The 25,413-nt window shown below is 34.5% G+C and overlaps 2 protein-coding genes across 3 annotated transcripts in view; one reads left to right on the top strand and one right to left on the bottom strand.

The window, feature by feature from the left end:
• Positions 1-2,745: 2,745 nt before the first annotated feature.
• On the bottom strand, positions 2,746-5,516 carry cryaba (crystallin, alpha B, a). Its single transcript, XM_056473232.1, is given in 5 exon segments — positions 2,746-3,228; positions 3,973-4,095; positions 5,327-5,397; positions 5,400-5,450; positions 5,453-5,516. Coding segments are annotated over 5 exon segments (501 nt in total). The 3' UTR covers positions 2,746-3,036.
• The window catches only part of dixdc1a (DIX domain containing 1a), a 35,173-nt gene continuing 12,921 nt past the window's right edge, over positions 3,162-25,413 (top strand). The window contains exons 1-6 of one of the 2 annotated variants that reach the window (XM_056473230.1): positions 3,162-3,262; positions 18,528-18,637; positions 19,851-20,005; positions 21,849-21,935; positions 22,034-22,087; positions 24,600-24,650. In XM_056473230.1, coding sequence (XP_056329205.1) covers positions 3,258-3,262; positions 18,528-18,637; positions 19,851-20,005; positions 21,849-21,935; positions 22,034-22,087; positions 24,600-24,650 — 462 coding nt within the window. In that variant the 5' untranslated portion in view covers positions 3,162-3,257. Of the gene's footprint in view, positions 3,263-12,273; positions 12,521-18,527; positions 18,638-19,850; positions 20,006-21,848; positions 21,936-22,033; positions 22,088-24,599; positions 24,651-25,413 lie in introns of those variants that run through there. The other variant, XM_056473231.1, reaches the window with a different exon arrangement.

Below are 25,413 nucleotides of genomic sequence, written 5' to 3'. Positions count from 1 at the left end.
CTCATTTTCCTAAATTTAAAATTGAAATGAAAATGTATTTTTAGTCTATTGAGGGATCAACAAACTTAAAAAGCAATACTAACAAGGACTTGGATGAAGGACACGGCACTTGTCTTGAACTAAATGACTGGATTGTTGTTGTTTGATTGATGACATTGGTTGTTAATGTTTTTTCAAGCATTCAATAAAACAAATTCAAAAAAATTTATTTATCAAATTTATCAAAATAAATGCTGTCTGCTATTGTTGCAAAACAATTTTTATGTGTTAAATGTAAACAAACAAATTAGCCCAACTAAATTGTTTACAACCACTTAACTTAAAAATTATTTTTGATTATTTTTTCAGTGATAAATAAATAAATAGAAGGGTCAGTCACATTTACTCTTATAAATTAAATAATTATTTATTAAAATTATTTAAATTATTTATTCGCTAAAATGACAGAAGTGCCTTTTTGCAAATATATTTTAAAATCTAGTTCAAAAACTTATATGTCTTCCCAGTAAAGATGTAAACATTTTGCATAGTTTTAAATTTACAATAAAATAAAACACATATGAAATGTCATGAAATGTCAATATTTGTTATGTTATGTTATGTTATGTTATGTTATGTTATGTTATGTTATGTTATGTTATGTTATGTTATGTTATGTTATGTTATGTTATGTTATCACAGGTTATCACAGGTTATCACAGGCTGTTCACATACTGGCATTAAATGAGTTCAGGAAAATTGTAGGGAAATGTCCTTGACCCGGGATTTGAACTCGGGACGCCCTGACGTACTACTGCGCCATAGCATTCTAATAACTGATTTCTTCTATCTTTGCCATGATGACAGTAAATAATATTTAACTAGATATTTATCATGACACTTCTATAGAGAAGGGTATAAACGGAGGTCGGAGCCAGTTCCAAGTGAGTGGGACTTGAGCTCCAAGTGGGCTGTGCAAACTTGGAGATTTTATTTATTTTTATTTATTTAGTCGTATTTAGAGTCCAATATTGTGCTTTATGAATGTCTAAACCCTACCCTAAACCCAACCTCACAGAACCTGTTGTGTTTTATTAACGTCTACACCTAAACCCAACCTCACAGTAACCTGATGTGTTTTATTAATGTCTACTCCACCTACACCGGTTAAACCCAACCTACTTGTGCTTTAAGTCCCTCCCACTTGTAGGTCACCCAACCTACTTGCGATGTAATCCCTCCTACTTGGAGGTCTCCGGGCTGCAGCGATACCTACTTGCTTTTATACAGCTTAAAGTGACATTTAAAGGCATAACTTGGTTAATTCGGTTAACTAGGCAGGTTAGGGTAATTAGGCAAGTTATTGTATAATGATGGTTTGTTCTGTAGACTATCGAAAAAAAATAAGCTTAAAGGGGCTAATAATTTTGACCTTGAAATGGTTCATAAAAAAATTTATTAACTGCTTTTATTCTAGTCGAAATAAAACAAATAAGACTTTCTCCAGAAGAAAAAATATTATCCGACACACACACACACACACACACACACACACACACACACACGCACACACACACACACACACACAACACAATACACACACACACACACACACACACACACACACAACACACACACGCGCACACACACACACACACACAATTATATATATATATATATATATATATCTATATATATATATATATATATATATATATATATATATATAGATATAATATATATATATATATTAGCATCATTTAATGTGCATCTTTATAAAAAATGCTTAAGATTGTTGAAGCAACATGGATTCTGATTATTTTAAATATTATAATTATTCATCATCATCATCAAAAAAAAAAAAAAGAAGGTACCTTATTGTTCCACTGTGTCATTATCTTTATAATTATATGGATATGTTATATATATATATAATATATTATTATATATATATAGTATATATATATATATATATATATATTGTGCCATATAGTGCTCAGCTAAATGAGTACACCCCCTTTGAAAATATTTTTTTTAATCCATTTCTCAATTAATATAGCAATTTTTAGGTAGATTCAAATAAAATATTTTATAAACTGGTATATCGTTAAAATAGGAGTTAACCATAACATAGGAGTGCAAAAAAAAATACAAAAAAGTATTTTTAAAAAGTTTTTTATGTTTCTCTTGATTTTTACCTGTTTATTAAAATTAGATTTAATATTTTTACCCAACATTTGTCCATTGTAATTTGGGTGTACTAACTTTTGGACTGTAATCTTGTTTTTTTTTTTTTTTTGCTAGAGTAGTTCCAGTTTTGGCTTTGGTACTGAAACCTTATTTGGCACATATATATTATTATAAAGCATCCAATAAAAATATTGATGATCTATGAGGGGTGTACTCATATATATATATATATATATATATATATATATATATATATATATATATATATATATATATATATATATATATATATATATATATATATATATACAGTATATATATACAGTATATATATACAGTATATATACACACATAATTGTCATAGCTAACATCCTTTGTGTAAATGTGTCTTTATTCTGTTTGTATAGACTCAAAAATCAAATAGACAAATGAATGCAGCATACAGTACCTTTCATTCAGATGCACACTGTATTTTAAGAAATAACAAATGAACTCATTATCAGCATTTTGACATGGGGATTTATTCAATTCAGATACACATGCCAGTGCTGCACAACATCCCATTCCAGTACAGCTTCCTCTCAAAGCCCAAGTTACAATCATCTTCCAAGTCAACCACATAATTACATACAACGTCCAACTGTAGGCCATAAATATAACAAACCAAACCCAACTTTCATAACAACCTGCATTTACTGATCTAAATCACTGACCAACTGCCTGATGGTGTGTTGTTCCCTATGGACAGGTATATTTCTGCTTTGTTTGGTTCTGCTGCGCTGCATTAAAGCTTGTGATATTGTGTTGTAATACAGAGGTGCGGGGTTTGTTTGGAGACGAGAGGCAGAGGTACAGCTACGGACAGGTTCACTTCTGCACTGGTGCTTTCTCTCCACAGGTGATGGAGATGTTGCGTTCAGGGATGTCCAGCTGATGGCGAAGTGTGTTGATGGTCAACACGCCGTCAGAGGACAGAGAGGAGGTGATGGCCCCTGGATCTACACCAGCCGGGATCTTGTACTTCCTGTAAAACTCCCTCGCCACTATGCCGTGATCATCCTGGAACAGACAGATGCAGATTCTTCAGAATGAGGTATATGTCAGTTCAAAATGAGCTGATTTTTCTTTCTTAAAATCAGCATTAATTGTAAGTCTTGGAGTGAAATGGCTTTTTGAATGAGAAAAAGGTTAGTTAGTTTATTTAAATAGCACATTTTTACAACACAACATTACCCGAAGTGCTGAACACAATCAATATTAATCAAAATAAGTCCTACATCACATATATAACAATCCAAACATGACAAACCCCCCAATGTTAACAAGGTTCAAATGCTAAAGAACAAAGATGCAGTTTCAGAAGCTTTTTAAAAACAGATAAAGTTGGAGCGTCTCTATTGTGGGGTGGAAGCTCATTCCAGAGTTTTGGTGCTGAATGATTTTGTCTATTGGGAACTGATTGGATGGTTTGCTTGGTGGTTTGCTATTGATCTCATGCGATTGACAGGTTATCTGAACTCCTTATAAGAAGAGATGTCATCAGCCCTTTGCACACATAAAGACTTTTCTGGAAAGTTACCAGCAATTTTCAGGAAAGAGATCAAGAGTGAATCATCAGTCATCAAAGAGATCATTAGTGAATGGTATTTTAATGCCGATTTTCTGTATATTTACTGGTATCACTGTGTGAAAGGGGTTATTGTCTCCCCAGTATTGAATATATGCTTTAAACCTTGCTTCAATGTTTCAATATATTGTTAATCATGATGCAAAATGAAGGTGATTTTAAAAGTTTGCCGTTACCTGCCGTTCATCATGTTTTCCATGAATTTCAATAAAATCCTCATTGACCTTGACAGTCAGTTCATCTGGAGAGAAGTGCTTCACATCCAGGTTGATAACAAAGCGATCTCTATCCTGTCTCATCTGTGTGTGAGAAATTGTTTTAAACTGAATGGTGAAAGAAGGCTGCTTCTAGTACTAATTATGATGAATGAGTTCAATTTAACAATAATGAACGCACACAAATTAATGAGTTAATAACTTACAGCATTCAGGAAAAATCTAACTGATAAAACAGTATAAAATAAAAAAAATGTTTACTAAGCACCAAATCATTATATTAGAATGATTTCTGAAAGATTATCTGACAGACAAAAATACACTCTCAGAAAAAATGGTACAATGTTGTACCAAAGAAGGTACAAACCCTTGTCACTGAGGCAGTACCTTTTTATGGGACAGAATTGTACCTTAAGACAAAGAAACCAATTTGTACTATTGCAGTTTGTAACTTTAAGGACATGATTTGTACCATGGGAAACCTAAATGTACCTTTGGTTTTTAAAAGATATTGTACCTTCATCAAAGTTACAAATCTGATCAATGAAGGTACGACCACAGTGGCAGGACACTTTGTACCTTAACAGTGTCAAAAATGCTTACCAAACATTTAATTAAAATGCCTTAAATGTTTAGTTTACAATACCTATAGTTTTGTTTTACCAGTTGTTTTGTATTATTGTATTATAGAACTTAATAATCAATGTTTATGAGTTTCTTTAAACATATACTTTTAAATGATGATTCTTGTTTTAATATGGAAATTATTCATAACATCACTTTGCCTTTCCACTAATATTTATTTTCATAGGTATTGTAATAAAGAAGGAGTTGTTCAACCTTTCATATGAGAACAATTGTGCACCTTCATTTCAATTGTACCATAAAAGGTACAGAACAGTATCATAACAGGTCTTTTCTGTACCATATAAGGTACAACTTTTACTAAAATACAAAACTGATCCTCAATTAACATTATTTGTACCACCGTGTAGCTTTTTTTTCTGAGAGTGCAGAGTAATGAAGCTGAAAAATTAGCTTTAAAACCATGAGGATGTATTAAATTGTTAAATATTCTGATAATAGAAAATACTTAATATTTATAGTTAATTTATCTCAATAATATTTTTTTATTTGACAAATGACTACCAACATGAATGCCACTGTAGGATTATGAGTACATGCATAAACAGAATAAATTTAATAAATCAACTGTATTATTAACTACCATGAATTAACAGTAGCATCTTATAAATAATCTATTGTTCTTTATTAAAAAAAAAATAATAATAATAATGAATTTGTACGTTTTTACCTCCGATATGCCACTGTCCCACCAGCTTGGAAAACGCCACAAATGAGGACGATAGTAAAACATGGTGTAGAAGGTGAAAAAGGGTCACTGTCAGATAGGTGCTCTCCAAAATACTGGTCAAAATTCGATAAGGGAAGAAGCCTGGGAAAAAGGGCCGGCGATACCAGGGATGCTGGATAGAAATTTCCATTGTATCTCAGTCTAGAGCTGACAGCGGATCTGCTGCAGGTTCTGCGGTGGCCCTGTATTTATGCCCCATCCCGAAAACCTTGTCAGCGCGCTGATCTATCTCCAGTTATGAGGTAAAGTGTTTTTTGCTGCCCTCTTCCCCTCTGGCTCATTCAAACAAAAACCTATTTAATCACCCTTCACTCTCTTTTAGATCATAGAGTCTCAAACGCTGGGCTCTGAATAGTTTTAATGCCCCTCTGCTCACAAGCCTGGAAAAATATTTGCCTGGCTAAGTTAGAATGGTTCTGAGTGAAGCCGCCATGTAAACTGGACTCATCCCAGCAAACTCTTGTGCCAGGAGGGATTCTGCACCCCATGCCCTGGGCGGGATGCGGACAGATACAGATCTGCCCCATCCTGAATGCTTTCAGAGGAGAACTCAGGCAGAAAGATAATATTATGCCCTAAAATGTCCGGGACTGCAGGAATCAGCAAGACTGGTGATCTGCTGTAAATCAGACATGATTAATCAGCCCGAGGGCATTACTACTGTCCCATCTTAGGAGGATAGACAGCTTTATATCAGGTGGCCTTAACTAATATGTACTTTCACTGAAATTAAACATTTGTTACATTGTACTTGTTGTGTAAATACATGTGTTTACATTGTACTTATGATTGATTGAGTACATTCATGCAACAATAACTTCTGGAATTCATTGATGTAATTACATTTGTAATTACATGGTTGACAATCCCTTACACGTTAACCCAGTGGTTCTTAAACTTTTAAGCCAGCGACCCCCAATGTAAGATCGTCAAGAACTTGCGACCCCCCCCCCAGTACCAAAGCAAACACAAACAATAAAAAAAACTTATTTTAAGCCGTTCACAGTATTTTAACTATATTTATACATTCAATTACTTTTGGCTTACCTTTAAATGGGTACTGTTGACATTAGAGCAAGTGAATCCATACTTTATGAATTCGTCCTGTTATTTCTGAAGTGTCCTACTTTGGTCTGATGGGGTCTTGCTCTTATGCTTAGTCAAAGTAAACGGTTCCAATGACTCGGGCAAACTGTCCACAGTTTCCTCAGCATTTTTAGATTTGCGATTTACAAATTTATCCATCTCTGCAGTTGTGGTTTTCACATCCAGATGCGTGCTGTAGTAATAACTATCGAGTTAGTCGCTGCACAGTAAAAAAATCATAAATTATTTGTTTGTAGCTTTCACTTGTAATACTTAAAAATATCTATTTTAATCACTGAAAATTACACAATTTTTACATAACTCTCGCGGCCCCTTGAAATTATTCTGCAACGCCCGCAGGGTCGCAACCCCCAGTTTGAGAATTACTGCCTTAACCCACCCTTAAACCTACTCATAACACCAAACCTGTCCCTAACCATACTCGTAACCCACCTTAAGAGCACCAGAAGTGTTCTGCCAAACATTATGAACACAGTTAGTACATTGTATTTATTTTCTGATGCAAGTACATAGTAGTTAAGGCAATCTAATATTAACTGGGACTGGCAGTTGTGTTGAAATGAGGCTGGAAACATTTCAGATGTTTGGTCTGTCTGCCTTGTCCATCCATCAATCCAGTCGCCACCTTTTTTATTAAAGTCATCATTTACTAACTATTCACTTGATTAAAACCTACGTTAAGTTACGTTATGTTATTGAACCCATTGCTTAGTGAAGAAATAGTGCACTTTTTTGTGTAACAAGAATAGTCAAGTTTTATGACATACTATACTTCCTTATTAACAGACCGTTATGTTGATTGGTTACAAGCCCTGCGATCATCTTAACACATCATCTGCACTTATTTCATATTTAATCTTCTACCAAATTGAAGAAGCATCAGCAGGTTGATCTGGCATTCACAAGTGTTTTATGCTGTGAAATCTCTTCAAAGGCTTGTCAGAATTATGCGTTCAAAAATTCACATTGTTGTTGCACACTTGATATAACGTGATTGAAATATTTTCCAGTCATTCAAAGATCTTTTCCAAAGAATCTCCCATTAATGCTCGATCTCACGTGTCTGCCATGTTTGTTAACACTTTACGCACTTTATGTAGTTAGTTAACACTTTATATACTGAGTTGTAATCAAATTCACATCCAACACACAATGTATTGTGGGCAACATTATCAGATATATTGAGCACAGATCTGCACTTCGAATTTCTCAACATAGGCTCATTCTGAAAACGTCCCCCTATATACATTTCTGGAGATCGTGAATTATGTAGCCAGAAATACGTATGGCTGCATTTCCTCTTTAAAACAAACGCTGCGGGGTGGTATGCGGGGTCCTTTTTGCGCTTACTAGCTGACTGCTTACCTCCATACGTATATTTTTCCTGCTGTTACCAGTTTGTCCAGTAGCTCGCCATGTAAGTCGGCAGGCTTGAGATGCAGAGAGGAGTTGACCACGACAACGGGGACAAAAACAGAAGCCAAAAAATAAAATAAACATGTAAATAACAGAGTAAGAATGTGGTAAAATCTGAAAACGTGGTAAAAATCAGGCGAGGGCTTTTCTTTTTCTGGATTGCTTTTGAAAACTGTCGGTTGGGTTTAGGGAAGTGGGTGGGCGGGTCAATCGGTGCTTCTGACAACACTATTGGTTGGATTTAGGGACGGAAGAGGGTGGGTCAGTTGATCGGTCAGTTGGTCAGTCAATAACAGCCTCTGTGGATTTACCTAGGAATAGCAGGCGTGAATGCCACTTGCGAAATAATTTTTTTTTTGATCTGAAAAAGCATACGCAGCGGCCTCTGTTGGATTCGTGAAAAAAAAAGTACCTCCTGGAATGTATTTTTATTTCACTCTCCATAAATGTATATATCGGTACGTTTTCAGAATGAGCCTGGGTTAGAATTTCCAGAAATAGCAGACCATCTAGGTAACTGTAGAAAACTCATTTTGTCATACTATTTGGGACATGCTAATTCGATTTTCAAATACTATTTAGGACGGATATTATACGAATTTGGATGGAGAAGTTGACTTGCATAGTATATTTGGAAGTTGATGGGTTCCAGCAACCAGCATCTTTCAACAGCAATTGTTCAGCAGAAGAAAGAAACTCATAAAGGCTTAAAACCACATGAGGGAAAATGATGAAGTCATTTTCATTTTAGGGTGAACTATACCTTTATCCGCTGTCGCCACTGGCTTGCATGGTTCGGGATCTGTAGAGCTGCGCATCGTTGGATTTGCTCTTCAGTGTTTGGACTCTCAGTAGTGATTTTTAAACCACACTGAACTGAGCTAAACTGAACTGAATTTAAACACTAAAACTGAACTACACTGTTCCTATTTACTATGACCTTTTATGTGAAGCTGCTTTGACACAATCTACATTGTATAAGCGCTACAGTATACAAATAAAGGTGAATTGAATATGTAACCAGGCTAGTACAGCTTGGACCCTCTTTTCAGAACTGTTTTAATTATTTGCACCGCATATTCAACAAGTTGCTATAAACATCCCTCAGAGATATCAGTCTATATTGGCTTAACATCACTCAGTTGCTGCAGATTTTTTCAGCTGTAAGTCTGTGTGAATTATAGCCCCAGTTTGTTGTTGCTATCAGACAGGAGGGTCACCAGTGTGCTTTTCTTTCTATTATTATAATTGCTGTAGCTTATCTGCTTCCAGTTTTAATGTGTTTTAATGTGCTGCGATCATAGATGCTCTTCTTCAGACTTCTGTGTAAATTCTTTGAGCTATTTTGCTTTTTGAGTGACTATTGCCTTAGTATCAGTTTGAAGCAGACATTTAATACCAGGATTCTGGCATCAACAAGGCATTTTCTTCAACATAAAAGCCACTCACTGGATATTTTCTTTTTTTTCTTTTTGATTATTTAGTCTGTAAATCCTAAAGCTGTAAAAAAAAACAAAAAAAAAATCCAGTATATGAGCGGTTTCTGAAATGGCAAGCTCAAATATGTTTTCCAATATGTTTTCTGCTGGTACTTTTGAACCACAACTGTGGCTTAAATTATTTGAATTATAAGTATCTTGTAGTTTTCCCGAGCTACATTTTCATGCATAGCACTTTCCAAACGCTGCCCTTGAGTCTCTGAGTAATCTCTTCCAGCAAATAGGGATTTTTAATTTCACTCCAAATCCACTGCCAATATGATCACCCTGCTTTACTGGAATTGGGAGCGCAGCCATTCAGGGATAAATGAGTTGTTCATGCATAACATGTCCATGGATTTTTTTAAATCGACAGCAGTATTTTAGATTGAAATGTACATGTACATTACATTTAATCATTAAGCAGGCACTTTTATCCAAATGGACTTGATTATTATATCAGCTATAATGTGTAATGTAAATGAAATGTAAACTGTTTTCACCATTTCTTGCCTTCACATTACCATAAGGTTTTGTGTGGCAAGTTAATGTTTAATTTTAAAAGTACAAATGGTCTGAGTCGTCTCTCAATTATTATTGGCATAAAAAGCTACAAAAGATTGAGCAAAACGCAATGTAAAAAACAGATCAATTGGAGTACATCAATGTACACCGCTTGGGCATGTGAGTTTTTTAATAAATTCAGAGACTTGTAAGGGGAAATGTTAAGATTATGAGATGAAAGTGCATTTTATACTTTTTATTTAGTTTTTATACTTTTATTATTGCTATGAATATTATTACATTTTTTAATTGAGTACATTATGTATATATTTTTTTTGTCATTGTGAATTTTTTTAAATTCTCATGACTTTGTTAAAGTGCAAGCAAATATCAGTGACTACATATATATAAAAAAATATGTATATATAATTTCACTCATCAAAAGTGTATTTTCTGGTCATTGTTATGCCAATAAATTTCCATTCAAGAAAGAAAGAAAGAAAGAAGAGAGAAAGAAAGAGAGAAAGAAAGAAGAAAGAAAGAAAGAAAGAAAGAAAGAAAGAAAGAAAGAAAGAAGGAAGAGAGAGAGAAAAAAAAGAAATAAAAAAGAAAGAAAAAAGAGAAAGAAAGAAAGAAAGAAGAAAGAAAGAGAGAAGAAAGAAAGAAAGAAAGAAAGAAAGAAAAAAAAGAAAGAAAGAAGAAAGAAGAACAAAAGAAAGAGAGAAAGAAAGAAAGAAAGAAAGAAAGAAAGAAAGAAGAAAGAAAGAAAGAAAGAAAGAAAAGAAAGAAAGAAAGAAGAAAGAAAGAGAAAGAAAGAAAGAAAGAAAGAAAGAAAAAAAAAGAAAGAAGAAAGAAAAGAGAAAGAAAGAAAGAAAGAAAGAAAGAAGAAAGAAAGAAAGAAAAAGAAAGAAAGAAAGAAAAAGAAAGAAAGAAAGAAAGAAGAATAAAAGAAAGAAAGAAAGAAAAGAAGAATAAAAAGAAAGAAAGAAAGAATAAAAAGAAAGAAAGAAAGAAAGAAAGAAAGAATAAGAAAGAAAGAAAGAAAGAAAGAAAGAAAGAAAGAAAGATAAAAAGAAGGAAAGAAAGAAAAAGAAAAAAAAGAAAGAAAGAAAGAAAGAAAAGAAAGAAAGAAAGAAAGAAGAAAGAAAGAAAGAAAGAAAGAAAGAAGAAAGAAGAAGAAGAGAGAGAGAAGAAAAGAAAAGAAAGAAAGAAGAAAGAAAGAAAGCAAGAAAGAAAGAAAGAAAGAAGAAAGAAAAGAGAAAGAAAGAAAGAAAGAATAAAAACAAAAGAAAGAAAGAAAGAAAGAAAGAAAAAAAAGAAAGGAAAGAAAGAAAGAAAGAATAAAAACAAAGAAAGAAAGAAAAAGAAAGAATAAAAACAAGAAAGAAAGAAAGAAGAATAAAAGAAAGAAAGAAGAAGAAAGAAGAAAGAAAGAAAAAAAGACAGGAAAAAAGAAAGAAAAAAAGAAAGAAAGAAAGAATAAAAGAAGAAAGAAAGAAGAAAGAAAGAAAGAAAGAAAGAAAGAAAGAAAAAGAAAGAAAAAGAAAGAAAGAAAGAAAAAAGAAGAAGGCTTTGCAAATTGATGCCATCAAAGTGATTCCATTTCAGAATGTCAGAAATAGGTTTATTCCGTTTCATATTATTTATAAATCTGGCATCAGGGTTTCAATAGTCATCCCCATCACCGTGCTGTGAACAGTGTGTTTTTCCTTGTCTTGTTCACAGCTGACGTGGTCTTCTTTCTCTCTCTCTCTGTCTTTCACATGCACACAGAGCACATCCACTCCCTTATTTTGACATAATGCAACTAAATAAAATCATTCACGGTGTCAGTCAGTCACGGTGAAGCACTAATCATAACCTACATCTTTTTGGTTTTACATTGCCGGTTATTTAAAGTGTGACACCCTCAAACACACATCAGCATGGTTTACAGGAGACGCCCATTTTTTCCTCCTGCCCACACCCACCCTTCCACCCCCCCTCCATCCGGAGCCCACCGCTGTGTGTTGAAAAGGGAGGGCTGAAGATGGAGGAGGGGAGGGTAAAACAGAGCCGGGCTGAACCATGTCTGACTCCTGAAAGAGGGAACAAGGGAGGGGGAAGACGAGAAGCGAAGAGAAACAGAAGAGCGGAGGGGAAAAATACCTCAAAACCAGGGAGAATGAGAAACAGGAGTCGCCTGTGAATGGTGGAGATTCAAGAAGGGGGACGGCAGAGTCAGAGTGTTCAGAAGCTCTTTACTCCCCTGTTATGGCTCAGAACTGAAAACAGGATTACCTTCATGCTTCTTATCATAGAGACACATGCTGTCTCTGCTCGGGATTTTCACCGTTGAGTCTCTGGGAATACCCGAAAAGGCTATTTAATCTGGGTTTACAGCAGAAGTGTTGAAGGCTGGGCTGAAGGAAGAGGACTGGAGGATATTCGCATGGGCTGGAATCTGTTGTCCATCATCTTCAATTGACCGAACAGACAGCTACGTGGACAGGAATTTGGCATGTGCACCCATTTGGACCAGCGCTGTGTTGATGACACTCCCGCTTCCTCAAACCCCACGGGTTGGGGCGGATCATAATGGGAGGTTTAAAAGGGCAACCAGCATCATGGGAGCCAAACAAATGAAATGGTATGAATGAAATTCCACAGCTCCCTCAATGATTGTATTCTTTCTGCTGTGTCCATCTTCCATTCCATTCCCATTTAGGACATCCCAAGACGTCAGTGTCATTTGACTGCCAACATTCTGATGTTATATGTGCCAGTGCATCAATATTAATGTTTTATCACAATTTTGGCCTTCAAGAGATTGATGTGTGGGTGTTGCCTGCTATTGTGAAGTCACCTAGCAACCGGGAATTGCTGGGTTCAATATGGTCAGTGCCATCTGCTTGCTTGGTATATGATTGGATGTATCAATCCACTCGGACGGTCTGTCATAAATGTGGTGACGAATATATGGGGTGTTAATAGACTGTACATCATGAAGAGGTCATACGAGTGGAGTTATGACTAGGGAGAATCTTTCATCTTCCGTTATGTTAGGGTGCTTCTGTAGTTCGCTTCATTCGGTCTGGACCAATGGCAATAAATGATACATTGTAGCATTTTCTGCTATCTTTGGGTCGTTTTCACACCACTCTTTGGTCTCAATCAAAATCCACATCACTCATTGGCCAGATGTTGTTGAACATATTTCCTAAACTGCTTTTTGATTGGTCAGAATTCACGTGCGGGAAAATGCCAATGGAACTGCCGCAAGTAAACAAACTGGCAGACACAAAATGTCGCTTTTGACTATGGAGGGGCGACTGCACTGACTGATTGTATCCCTGCTCATAGTATACTATATAGTTTGTACACATCACTTTAGACAAACTTTCGAATCATATTCTCACCACAAATGAACCGCTCCAGGATTTGTTTGAAAACATTCTCTTAAAGAAGGTCTCGGTACGCTTTTTTGGTCCGCTTTTGGTGCGCACTCGAATGCGATTGCTACATTCACACCTGCTCAAACGAACCGCACCAAGTGGGAAAACGAACTCTATAGAGTGATTCAACTGAATTAAATAAGGCAGGTGTGAAAGCACCCTTAGACTCACTAATTTGTTAGAAACCAAGCTAATTTGTCGGTTAGAACTAGCATCAAAAGGTCATACACTGAAAAAAATTGTTGCAAACTATTTGTGTGTTGAATTTAAACAAACAAATTAAATTGAGTAATTTAAACTTAATTGTTTAAATTCAGCCTAAATAAATTGGTTACAATCCCTTAACGTAAAAAAAATGTTGCCAGGAATCATCTTTGAATCCTTTATTTTCAGAGTGGAATATAGAATATGTTATATATTCTATAAACACAAAATGTAAGGTCTGGAGAGGGTAACTTCTTTTAACTTGAGCCATGTGCTGAGAAAGAAAACTAATGAGACATTTGTAGGAGATGTTTAAAAGGAATCCGTGTGTGATTGGGTTTCGCAACAGGTTTGAGTTGGTCATGCAGCTATTTGTTAGCCAAAACAAAGCTGACTTCTGTCTGAGCTAATGTGAATGTGAACATTTACCTCGTATGTTTTCTATTCTAAAAGAAATAACAAGGCAGTCGTTTGTGAAAGTAGCTTATGTGAAAGTAGCTTATGCACATGGACTTTTAATTTTTAGCCGGGCAGCCCAAGTGCTTCCGGTGAATTGTCTTTCCATTACAAAATTGTCATGTTTAAGGTCTGATTTCACTGCCTGTAGATATACGATATGAAGTGGGTCTCAGATCACACAAGAAGCACTGTATTCAATTCCATTTCCCCGCCACTATGTTTTTAAAATATACACTTTATTTTACCTCAGTATTTTCAATAGAATTTCTGCTCTAGCCTGTTGCTGGTTACGGCGCTAGTGATTACAACAGTCTTTCATCTCATTTTACGCTTGAACAACTAAATGAATGCTTAAGTCTATTTAACTGAATGTATTGTAATTACATTACAACATCGATTGCTGTAAAAACAACCTGTGAAATTGAAAATACTCACATTAAGCTTTCACAGGAAGTTTATCGTTGGCTTTAAACTCTAGCTGTGCATAGAGCCCATAACAAGCTTTAGTTCAAGCTAAAGTTAAAAGTCTTTGCGAGGTGCTTTGAAATATACATTTTTAATCGATGTTTGACGCAATCTCAACTGAAACACGAAGAGAGGGAGCATCAAATGAAAACAAATGAGAAGTGTCTTGATGAGAAACTGTAGTGTGAGGTGACAAATAAAACTGTTGGTACATTTGGGCGGAAGTGACATGCTCCTTTACATGTTTATATCAGTTTCATATCTTAAATGCGAGTTTTGTCCCTGTTTTGGGGCACACTACACTGTAAAACCCAACAATCAACTTTATCAACTTTGAACTCAGTGTTGAAGTTAATGAGTTAATTAAATACCTCATTACTAGGCCCACACGGAATCTGCGCACGCAGAATTACGCAGATTTTTAGCCCATTATTGATTCTGTTTATTTACTTGTGTAAATGTGTGTAAATTTATAGTTATTTTTTATAATTATGTTTTAGGGGTTTTCACCTTCATTGGGATAGGACAGTGAGATTGTATAGACAGGAAAGTGTGGGGAGCAAAGATAGGGAAGGATCGGCAAAGGACCTCGAGCCGGGAATCTAACTCGGGTCACCACAAGCACCTTGGTGTTATGTGTCAACGCACTAACCACTAGGCAATTAGCGCCTATGTTATTCAGTTTTTTAATTAATTTCTGTAATACTATTGACTACTATGAAATATTCATATGATTTATTTACAATACAGTAAGTCATATTTTCTGTCTTTTAATAGATATATTACATGAGAGACTTGCTTTGTTTACCAAATAAAGTAGATTTAATTGGATTTGCATAGTAAACATTAAATAAAAAGTTTAAAGTTATTATTTTTTTATTCATATATTAAGTTTTTAGTTATGATACTCCCAAAATCATTCTGCATAAATCCACAGATTTTTAACAAAATTGTGCACAGAAATATCACAAAATATCCGCAGATTCTGTCTGGCCCTAATCATTATTTCGACTTAAATGGAGTAAGTTCACAGTACTCATGTAGATTAGTTTCTTCACTCAAATGGTTTGATTTGCCTTAACTTATTGGGTTCTACAGTACTCAGTTAGTTTGAGTTGTCTTCATTTATTGGGTTTACTGTGCTCAAATTGCTTCATTTACTCAAATGGATTAAGTTCACAGTACTCATTAGGATTAGTTTTTGTACTCAAATGGTTTGTTGCAATCGGTTTCCTCAAAAGGTTTGAGTGACCTTAACATATTGGGTTTTACAGTGTAGCATATAGATATCCTAAAAAATAATAATACTGATACTAACATCTAAAAAACTTTTAACATTTTAATTTCATGGGACCTTTAAATTTCCCTCAGGCTGGCCCTCTAATATTGATAGTCCTGTATATTTTTGTCAAGCAATTACACATGACCATAGTTTACATTAAAATGCAGGTCCCCTACGATCGAACCCATGATTGATGATCAGCTAAGCTACATGACTCCCAAATAGTTATGCAGATGAAAGGGCGTAATGTATTTATGTGACTCATTTACGCAAGAACGAGACTTTGCTTCTAAAAATACGGTTGAAGATCATTTAGCTTCACACAACGTCTAAAATATGCAGCACTCACATGTGCGGCACTTCAAAATCCTTCAAAAGATGTGAGATGCGAGTGTAACACACATCCATCAGGCACATGTTTACGTTGAAAAACAATAGAAAAGTAGAGCATTGAAGAGGAAAAATGCATTCTTTGTGAACAGTTCCATAGTCCTTCAGTAAATAAATCAGTTTCAACAAAACAGCTTAGTGAACAATTCAGTGATTTACCAATAAAGACATGAATTTTGGACAAATTAGTTACTTAGGCACTAATTACAACATGGCAGCACGGTGGCTCAGTGGTTAGCACTGTTGCCTCACAGCAAGAAGATTATTGGTTCGAGTCACGGCTGGGCCAGTTGACATTTCTGTGTGGAGTTTGCTTGTTGTATTTGTATTGGGATGCAGTTCCTAGAGAAATGTAATTTTAAATGAGCAAACAGTGGCTTGTTTTTTCTACTGCTGGCTGAGAGGACTTAGTAAAGTAGGCATTTCATTCACAAAGAGCGGGAAAGAAGGTTTTAGAGGAGTTATTACAACTGAACAGACTCCTCCTGCTCACCCTTTCTGTTTGTTGTCAAAACTGACAGTTGGAGCAACGTTAGCCACGCCCATCACCTCAAAATCACATAATCTGAGAAACTAACTGAAAACAAAACAGCATTTCAGATTTTAATGAAAGATTATAAGGGTAAATATTTTATTTCTTACTGACATGCACAGATGAATTGCACACCACAAAACTACAAAAGTATCTGACTAAATCATATGGTTAGTTTGATTTCTTAGAGACTTTGAGCTCCCCATGTTCGCCTGGCTTTCCTCCGAGTGCTGCGGTTTCCCCCACAAAACATGCGCTATAAGTGAACTGAATAAACTAAATTGGCCTTAGTGTATGTGTGTGAGGGTCTATGGGAGTTTCCCAGTAGTGGGTGTCAGTTGGAAGGGCAAACGCTGCGTAAAACATATGCTGAAATAGTTGGCAGTTCATTCCACTGTGGCAACCCCTGATAAATAAGGGACTAAGCTGCAGGAAAATGATTGAATGAATTAATAATTACACCATTTGGATATTTTGGTTCTAAATGAATCACTGTTTGTACAAATCAGTTGAACGAACGAATGAACGAATGAAGTAACATCCTCAACCAGCAGAAAGTTTTCCCTCTCAGCTTATAAGGAAATTGATATAAAATATGAAACCACCTAATAGGTTTCTGCTCCATGCATTAAAAAACAACATATTATGCATTAAATGTAATTTACAAATTAAATGTAACTTGATCTTAAATGAGCCGGTCAGATTATGTTTTTACATCTGCAGTATAAATGTTCATGTCTCTCTTTGTGTAAATACTTAACATTCAGCACTATGACACCTCTCAGTGCAGCATTCTGCTGTAATGTCATGCATGTGTACACATCTCTTTACACAGTCATTCTCAGAAGCTTAATTAAGTAGATGTAATCCTGGTTAATAGTCCTTATCAACATGTCATAATCAGTTTATTCAAACAAGACTGGAAAGATGACGCTAAATCAACTGAGAGAGCTCCCTTGTCTCTCATTCTGTGCAACAGACTTCATTCTGTCTTTGTTAGAGAGAACTCGATTTCAGTATCATATTCCCGTGCAGGAGGTACAGCTAGGGGTGTTGAAGATAAAGTCTCTCGTTTCATCTGTACTGAAAGCAGTTGAATGACGTGACTGAGGAATGCTCCTCTAGTGCGGTTTGAAACTGAAACCTGGATAAGAATCTTGATATGCAACTGGAATTTCCCCTATTTAGTTCAGTTGGATGTGACTAAAACGAATACCTTCCGTAAACAAAAGGCTTTCGTTGGTTTTAAATTACTCTGGGTGTTATTTATGACAAATTAGGCTCACACTAATATCTAGTACACTCTTAAAAAAGTATGAACTCATTTTTTTACAGTGAAGCCAAAAAGCTTTGTTTTGTGAAAGGAAAAAAACATTGTGAAAAGTTCTTCAAATAAACATTTTGTCATACATTTACATTTACATTTAGTCATTTAGCAGACGCTTTTATCCAAAGCGACTTACAAATGAGGACAAGGAAGCAATTTACACAACTATAAGAGCAGCAGTGAACAAGTGCTATAGACAAGTTTCAGGTGTGTAAAGTCTAAGAAGCAAAGCATTAGTATATTTTTTTTTTTTTTTTTGAGAGAGAGAGAGAACAGTTAGTGGTATAGCCAGAGAGGCAGTTACAGATTAGGAAGGAAAGTGGAGACTAAATAGTTGAGTTTTTAGTCGTTTCTTGAAGACAGCAAGTGACTCTGCTGTTCTGATGTAGTTAGGGAGTAGTTATTTAGTATTTAGTAACATAAAGAAGCTCATTTCACTGTTGAGCCTTTCATGCATTCTTCTTCATGAAAGGTTCAAAAGTTCTTCATGAATGCCAATATAAGAGTGCATTTTGCTCATGATTCTTTTCAACATCTCTCCAGCCTCAGTTCATCAAGTCCATCACACACACCTAAGGAGGAGTACATTATTGCCAAATCTGAAGATTCAGGAGAACTGGTTGGGAACCACACGGAACAACCACAAAGCCTAGGTAGGACATACCCATTTCATGTAGCCCAATATGATGCATACAGTGCATCTGGAATATATTCATAGAGCTTCATTATTTCCACAGCCTTATTCCAAAATGGATTAAATTCATTCATTTCCTCCAAAAAATTTTAATTGTTGCAAATTTATTAAAAAATAAAAAAGCTGAAAAATCCCATGTACACAAGTATTCACAGCCTTTGCCGCGAAGCTCTAAACTGAGCTCAGATACCTTCTATTTCCACTGATCATTCTTGAGAGGTTTCAGCAGCTTAATTGGAGTTCACCTGTGGTAAATTCAGTTGATTGGACATGATTTGAAAAAGGCATACACCTGTCTAAATAAGGTCCCAGGGTTGACAGTGCATGTCAAAGCACAAACCAAGCATGAAGACAAAGGAATTGTCTGTAGACCTCCGAGACAGGATTGTCTCGAGGCACAAGGCTGGTGAAGGTTGCAGAAAAATTTCTGATGCTCTGAAAGTTCCAATGTGCGCAGTGGCCTCCATCATCCGTAAGTGGAAGATGTTTGGAACCACCAGGACTCTTCCTAGAGCTGGCCGGCCATCTAAGCTAAGTGATCGAGGGAGAGGGGCCAGTCAGGGAGGTGATCAATAACCGATGGTCACTCTGTCTGAGCTCCAGTGTTCTTCTGTGGAGAGAGGAGAACCTTACAGAAGGACAACCATCTGTGCAGGAATTCACCAATCAGGCCTGTATGGTAGAGTGGCCAGACGGAAGGCACTCCCCGCCTGGAATTTGCCAAAAGACATCTGAAGGACTCTCAGAACATAAGAAACAAAATTCTCTGGTCTGATGAGATTAAAATTTAACTCTTTGGAGTGAATGCCAAAGGACAGGTGTTCAAAAGTTTGTGGCATCATATTCAAAAAGACTTGAGGCTGTAATTGCTGCCAAAGAAGCATCAACAAAGTATTGAGCAAAGGCTGTGAATTCTTATGTACATGTCATTTTTTCAGGTGTTTTATTTTTAATAAATTTGCAATAATTTCAAAAAAAAAAAAATTCACATTGTCATTATGAGGTATTGTGTGTAGAATTTAGAGGAAATAAATGAATTTAATCCATTATTGAATAAGGCTGAAACATAAAAAAATGTGGAAAAAGTGAAGCGCTCTGAATACTTTCTGGATGCACTGTATGTTCCAAAATGCATATTTTCATGTATTTTGTTGTGTTTGTGTGCTCTAAAGAGGATGTAGTGAAATCCTCAGCCACTGATCCGTCTCCTGGCCCAGAACATGTTGCAAAAGAGGAAAGCAGCACATGGGAAGAACAGCTATGTGCACAGCAGGAACAGCTAGAGAAGGAGATGCAGGAGACCAGGAAAATGGTCTCACGGCTTCAGGTGAGATATTCGTACATTCATATCGGGGGTGGGAACTTGAGCGGCTGTCCTGATGCGGAGTTGTGCTCCTTTTGTGTTCAGTAATAGATTTGTTGGGATTCCTCCCCATACTTTGTTATTATTTTGTTAGTTTATCTTAATAAATCCCCTAGACCGATCCGTTTGTGTTTTCCTTCATTTGTGCTATGGCTGTGGCTGTAAAACTCTTCAACAACAGGCTTATGAAGAAAGTTCGTTTAAAAATTACTCATCATTTACACACCCTCAATTGTTTCCAAGTTTTTATAAGTTTCTTAATAAGTTTATAAGACATTTTAAAGCTTGTTAGAAACCGGTAGCCATTGACTTCAATAGTGCATTTTTACTATGAATATTAATAGCTACCAGTTTTCAACATTCTTCATAATATATTCTTTGATGTTAAACAGAAAAAAAGCTTAATTGTAACCATATAATAGTGCCTAATGATGCCAAACGATGAAACGTTTAGAGTCTTTAAGGATGCTGTTTGTAAGTTTTTGACTCCTCTGAATGCTAAGTGAACACACTTGTCACTCGCTCTAGATTACTCGCGGGATGTTTTTCACAAAATTTCTGCTCGAGATGAATTATTTGAATTTACACAGTAAAACACAATTGGGATGAATTCCGTGCACTGGCAGCAATTAGTTGTGAATTTCGTGCCACCCGACAGAAATTTGCCTATGTTCACACATTTACATTGACCTCATATGTAATCTGCTCGCATGAATACTTTCGCTTTTGACTCGCTCCTGTTGGTGCCTTCATTCTGGCAACCAGCTTGTGTGTCAGACTAAGTAGGAGGGGCCAGGTGAAACAAATCCAATATTTTGAATTTGGACTGCAATACCTAGTTCAACCACTAGGTGATCTTACACACTGCTTTAATCATTATTATCATCATTATCATAACTTTATTAAAGAACAATTTTATGTGATGTATTTGTATGTACTGAGCATCGTTATAAGTGAAGCATTTCATTTGGTCAGACTGAGATTATTCTGTGTACTAGTTTGGACAGATTGGTTGACTTTAATCCATCATGATTAATGTCACCTTATCCAGGCTTCTGAACAGAACAAATGATAGTAGATGATGTTTAACTGTTCACAGAAATATAAGACATACACAGTTGAAGTCAGAATTATAAGCCCCCTTTAATTTTTTTTTTCTTTTTAAAATATTTCCCAAACGATGTTTAACAGAGCAAGGAAATTTTCACAGTATGTCTGATAATATTTTTTCTTCTGGAGAAAGTCTTATTTGTTTTATTTCGGCTAGAATAAAAGCAGTTATTAATTTTTTAAAAAACATTTTAAGGACAAAATTCTTAGCCCCTTTAAGCTATATTTTTGATAGTCTACAGAACAAACCATCGTTATACAATAACTTGCCTAATTACCCTATCCTGCCTAGTTAACCTAATTAACCTAGTTAAGCCTTTAAATGTCACTTTAAGCTGTATTAAAGTGTCTTAAAAAATATCTAGTCAAATATTGTTTAATGTTATCATGGCAATGATAAAATAAATCAGTTATTAGAAATGAGTTATTAAAACTATTATGTTTAGAAATGTGTTGAAAAAAATCTGCTCACCGTTAAACAGAAATTAGGGGAAAAAATAAACAGGGGAGCTAATAATTCTGACTTCAACATTACATATAAAGACAACGAGGAGATACAGCTTTAAGAAGAAGCTGGTTAGCCTAATGAAGGTTGATCTCATAATGACTATTGTTTAGAGGACTGTTGGTGCAACAGCATATGTTCTCAGCTAGAGGTCTACTTTTACTCACTGAACACACATCTTGTCTTCATCAGGCTTTACTCCTGCACGGCTCTCTACCTGAGGATGAGCAGACGTCTACTCTGAGCTTTGGAGACACTGCCAGCTCTGAGCAGCAGTTGGTAAGATAACATCACACTTTCTCAGCCTTCATAAGGAGAATGAGAGGACCAGTCTATTACAGCAGTAATAACACTTTCTTTTTATTCTGCCATTTTAGATTTTAACCCGCAGCCGTCTGGATCAGAGTATGGAGGAGTCTTTAGATCTGAAGGTGACTTAAACTTTAAGAATTATTATGATATTATGTATTAATATTATTATGTTGCTCAAACATGAGATCCCATTTTGGTGTCTGAATGAAAGCGCATTTACATAGACACGTGATTTTATACATAGAAAACAATATAACACTATCGTTTAAAAAAGTTTGATAGGAATATAATGCTATTTCATTGTCATTTAATGTGGCATATACAGTTGTAATAAGAATTATTAGCCCCTGCTGAATTCTTAGCCCCCTGTTTATTTTTTTCCCCAATTTCTGTTTAACGGAGAGCAGATTTTTTTCAACACATTTCTAAACATAATAGTTTTAATAACTCATTTCTAATAACTGATTTCTTTTATCTTTGCCATGATGACAGTAAATTATATTTGACTAGATATTTTTCAAGACACTTCTATACAGCTTAAAGTGACATTTAAAGTCTTAACTAGGTTAATTAGGTTAACTAGGCAGGATAGGGTTATTAGGCACATTATTGTATAACAATGGTTTGTTCTGTAGACTGTCGACAAAAATATTGCTTAAAGGGGCTAATAATTTTGACCTTAAAATGGATTTAAAAAAAATTTAAAACAGCTTTTATTCTAGCCGAAATAAAACAAATAAGACTTTCTCCAGAAGAAAAAATATTATCAGACATACTGTGAACATTTCCTTGCTCTGTTAAACATCAATTGGGAAATATTTAAAACAGAAAAACAATTAAAAAGGGGGGTTAAAATTCTGATTGCAACTGTATTTGTGTTAAATGTACATGATAAATAAATCAACAAATAAGTAATTGTATTACACTATATTTTAAATTATTTACTGACACACAACTTTATTGTTTGTAACAGGAAACACTCAAATGTGAAAGAAAGAAAGAAAGAAAGAAAGAAAGAAAGAAAGAAAGAAAGAAAGAAAGAAAGAAAGAAAGAAAGAAAGAAAGAAAGAAAGAAAGAAAGAAAGAAAATTTTAGCTGTATTACACTCTTTGGGCCCTATCATACACCCGGCGCAATTAGGCGCAAGACGTGTTTGGCTTGATGTGTTGCTTTTTTTCTGACCAATACAACCCTAATTCGCGCTTTGCGCCACATTGCTTAAATAGTAAATTTATTTAGACATTTACACTCATGGGTGTTCCGGTCTAGAAAAGAGGTGTGTTTAGGCACATTGTTGGTGCGTTGTTATTTTGAGAACCTAAAATAGACTGTGCAATAGACCAGCTGAAAGCACGCCTATGTGGGTTCAAACGCTTACACGTTGCTTAAAACACTCAGGATGTACAGCAATACACAAATATCTTTACAAATGAAAAAGAGTTCAAATATTAAAATATTACAAAAATACTTACTTTCTACATAAATATAAAAACCACTGCTTCCATACCTTCTTCATCCCGGGGAGCTTTTTTAAAGTTATTATTATTATCAGTATTATTTATTATTTGCATATTTAAATCTGTTTGAATAAAAATGAGCTTAGATTTGTCCACCTGTCAGGTTTTGGACCATATAGGGCATAGGATGTGTGTTTGGATTTGACCACATTTCATTATTATTGTTTATTTATTCGTTTGCTGGAAATCAGAACTGAATTTAGAATTTAGTTTTGAAACAAATATTTACTCTTAACAAACAAAATTATGTAGGCTAATGGATGTCTTCAGTGGAGTGCGTACAACATGGTTTACTTATCCACAAATGCGAGAAAGAAAAAGTAAAGAGGCTGATTGGAGGAGGCTCATTCTTTATCCTCGTGCTGCAGATGCTCTGTTTAGCTGTTTTCTCGCTAGAGAAGCGTACAGTTTTTTCACTTACAAAGTCTGCCATGTAAAGAGCAATTGCACTATGGCGTGACGTAACTGACTCTTAAAGGCAATGGGAGATGAAACTCTGATTGGTTTATTCTTAAAACACACCCATAACTCATTAAGAGAATAAGCACAACTTGGTCAGACCATGCACCAGCAGGCAGAGTGTATTTTTCGGTCCTTAAAATAGCAAAAGTGGATTCAGACATGCCCTTAATGATTCTGCGACTTTAGACTTTGCACCTAGATCATTAAAACAGAGCCCATAATCTTTGTCCTATAATTTGATGTCCAAACTATTGTCAGTCATTTCTTAATTTCACAAACAATTACAAAGAAAGAGCAAGCGGCACACTGAATTAAACATGAAACAATTGATCAGATTAAAAATAAAAGGTCACGCTTTATTCGAAGGTATCCTTGTTACTACATAACATTAATTAACTACATGTACTATACAATTAGTGATAGAACGTGGGTGAGCTTTTGGTTCATTTTTATGTAATTAATTTTTAATTATATAGTAGTACACAGAACTTGTGTAACAAGTGCACCTTAAATAAAGTGCTAACAAATAAACTATTTTAAAAGGGCATACATTTTTAACAGTATTTTACATATTTTAAATTTTGCACTGCATTTTTTGATGTGTTTTAAGCTTAACAGAAATATCTGTAATGTGTTGTATTGTGCTTTTCAGAGAGAACTTTTAAGATACAAACAGGAGGCACGCAATCTGCAGGCTGTTAAGGTAAGGCAGGAGACAATGACTATAGAATGACTCAATAGCAAATTGGCTGTTTTTAATAATTTAATGAATTAATTTTTATGACGTAACATAACTGATGATTTGACAAGGGCTTGGGGACTATATTGCTCTTTACACACCGAGGAAAGCTTAGAGCCAAAACGTCTGCTTTTTTTGGCCCCTGATGAATGTGAAATAAAATATAAAAACAAGAATGTCTATACACATATTTAGAAAATATAATACAAATTTAAATGTCCAATTATATTACATAATATTACATTATATTATATTATATTATATTATATTATATTATATTATATTATATTATATTATATTATATTATATTATATCATATCATTTTATATTATATCATATCATATCATATTATATCATATCATTTTATATTATATTATATTATATTATATTATATTATATTATATTATATTATATTATATTATATTATATCATATTATATTATATCATATCATTTTATATTATATTATATTATATTATATTATATTATATTATATTATATTATATTATATTATATCATATTATATTATATCATATCATTTTATATTATATTATATTATATTATATTATATTATATTATATTATATTATATTATATTATATTATATTATATTATATTATATTATATTATATCATATTATATCATATTATATTATATTATATTATATTATATCATTTTATATTATATCATATCATATCATATCATTTTATATTATATTATATTATATTAC

This window comes from Danio aesculapii, chromosome 15, assembly GCF_903798145.1.
Source record: "Danio aesculapii chromosome 15, fDanAes4.1, whole genome shotgun sequence".
NCBI lineage: Eukaryota > Metazoa > Chordata > Actinopteri > Cypriniformes > Danionidae > Danio > Danio aesculapii.
Note: the sequence above shows the minus strand (reverse complement) of the source record. Positions and strands in the feature narration are given on the sequence as shown.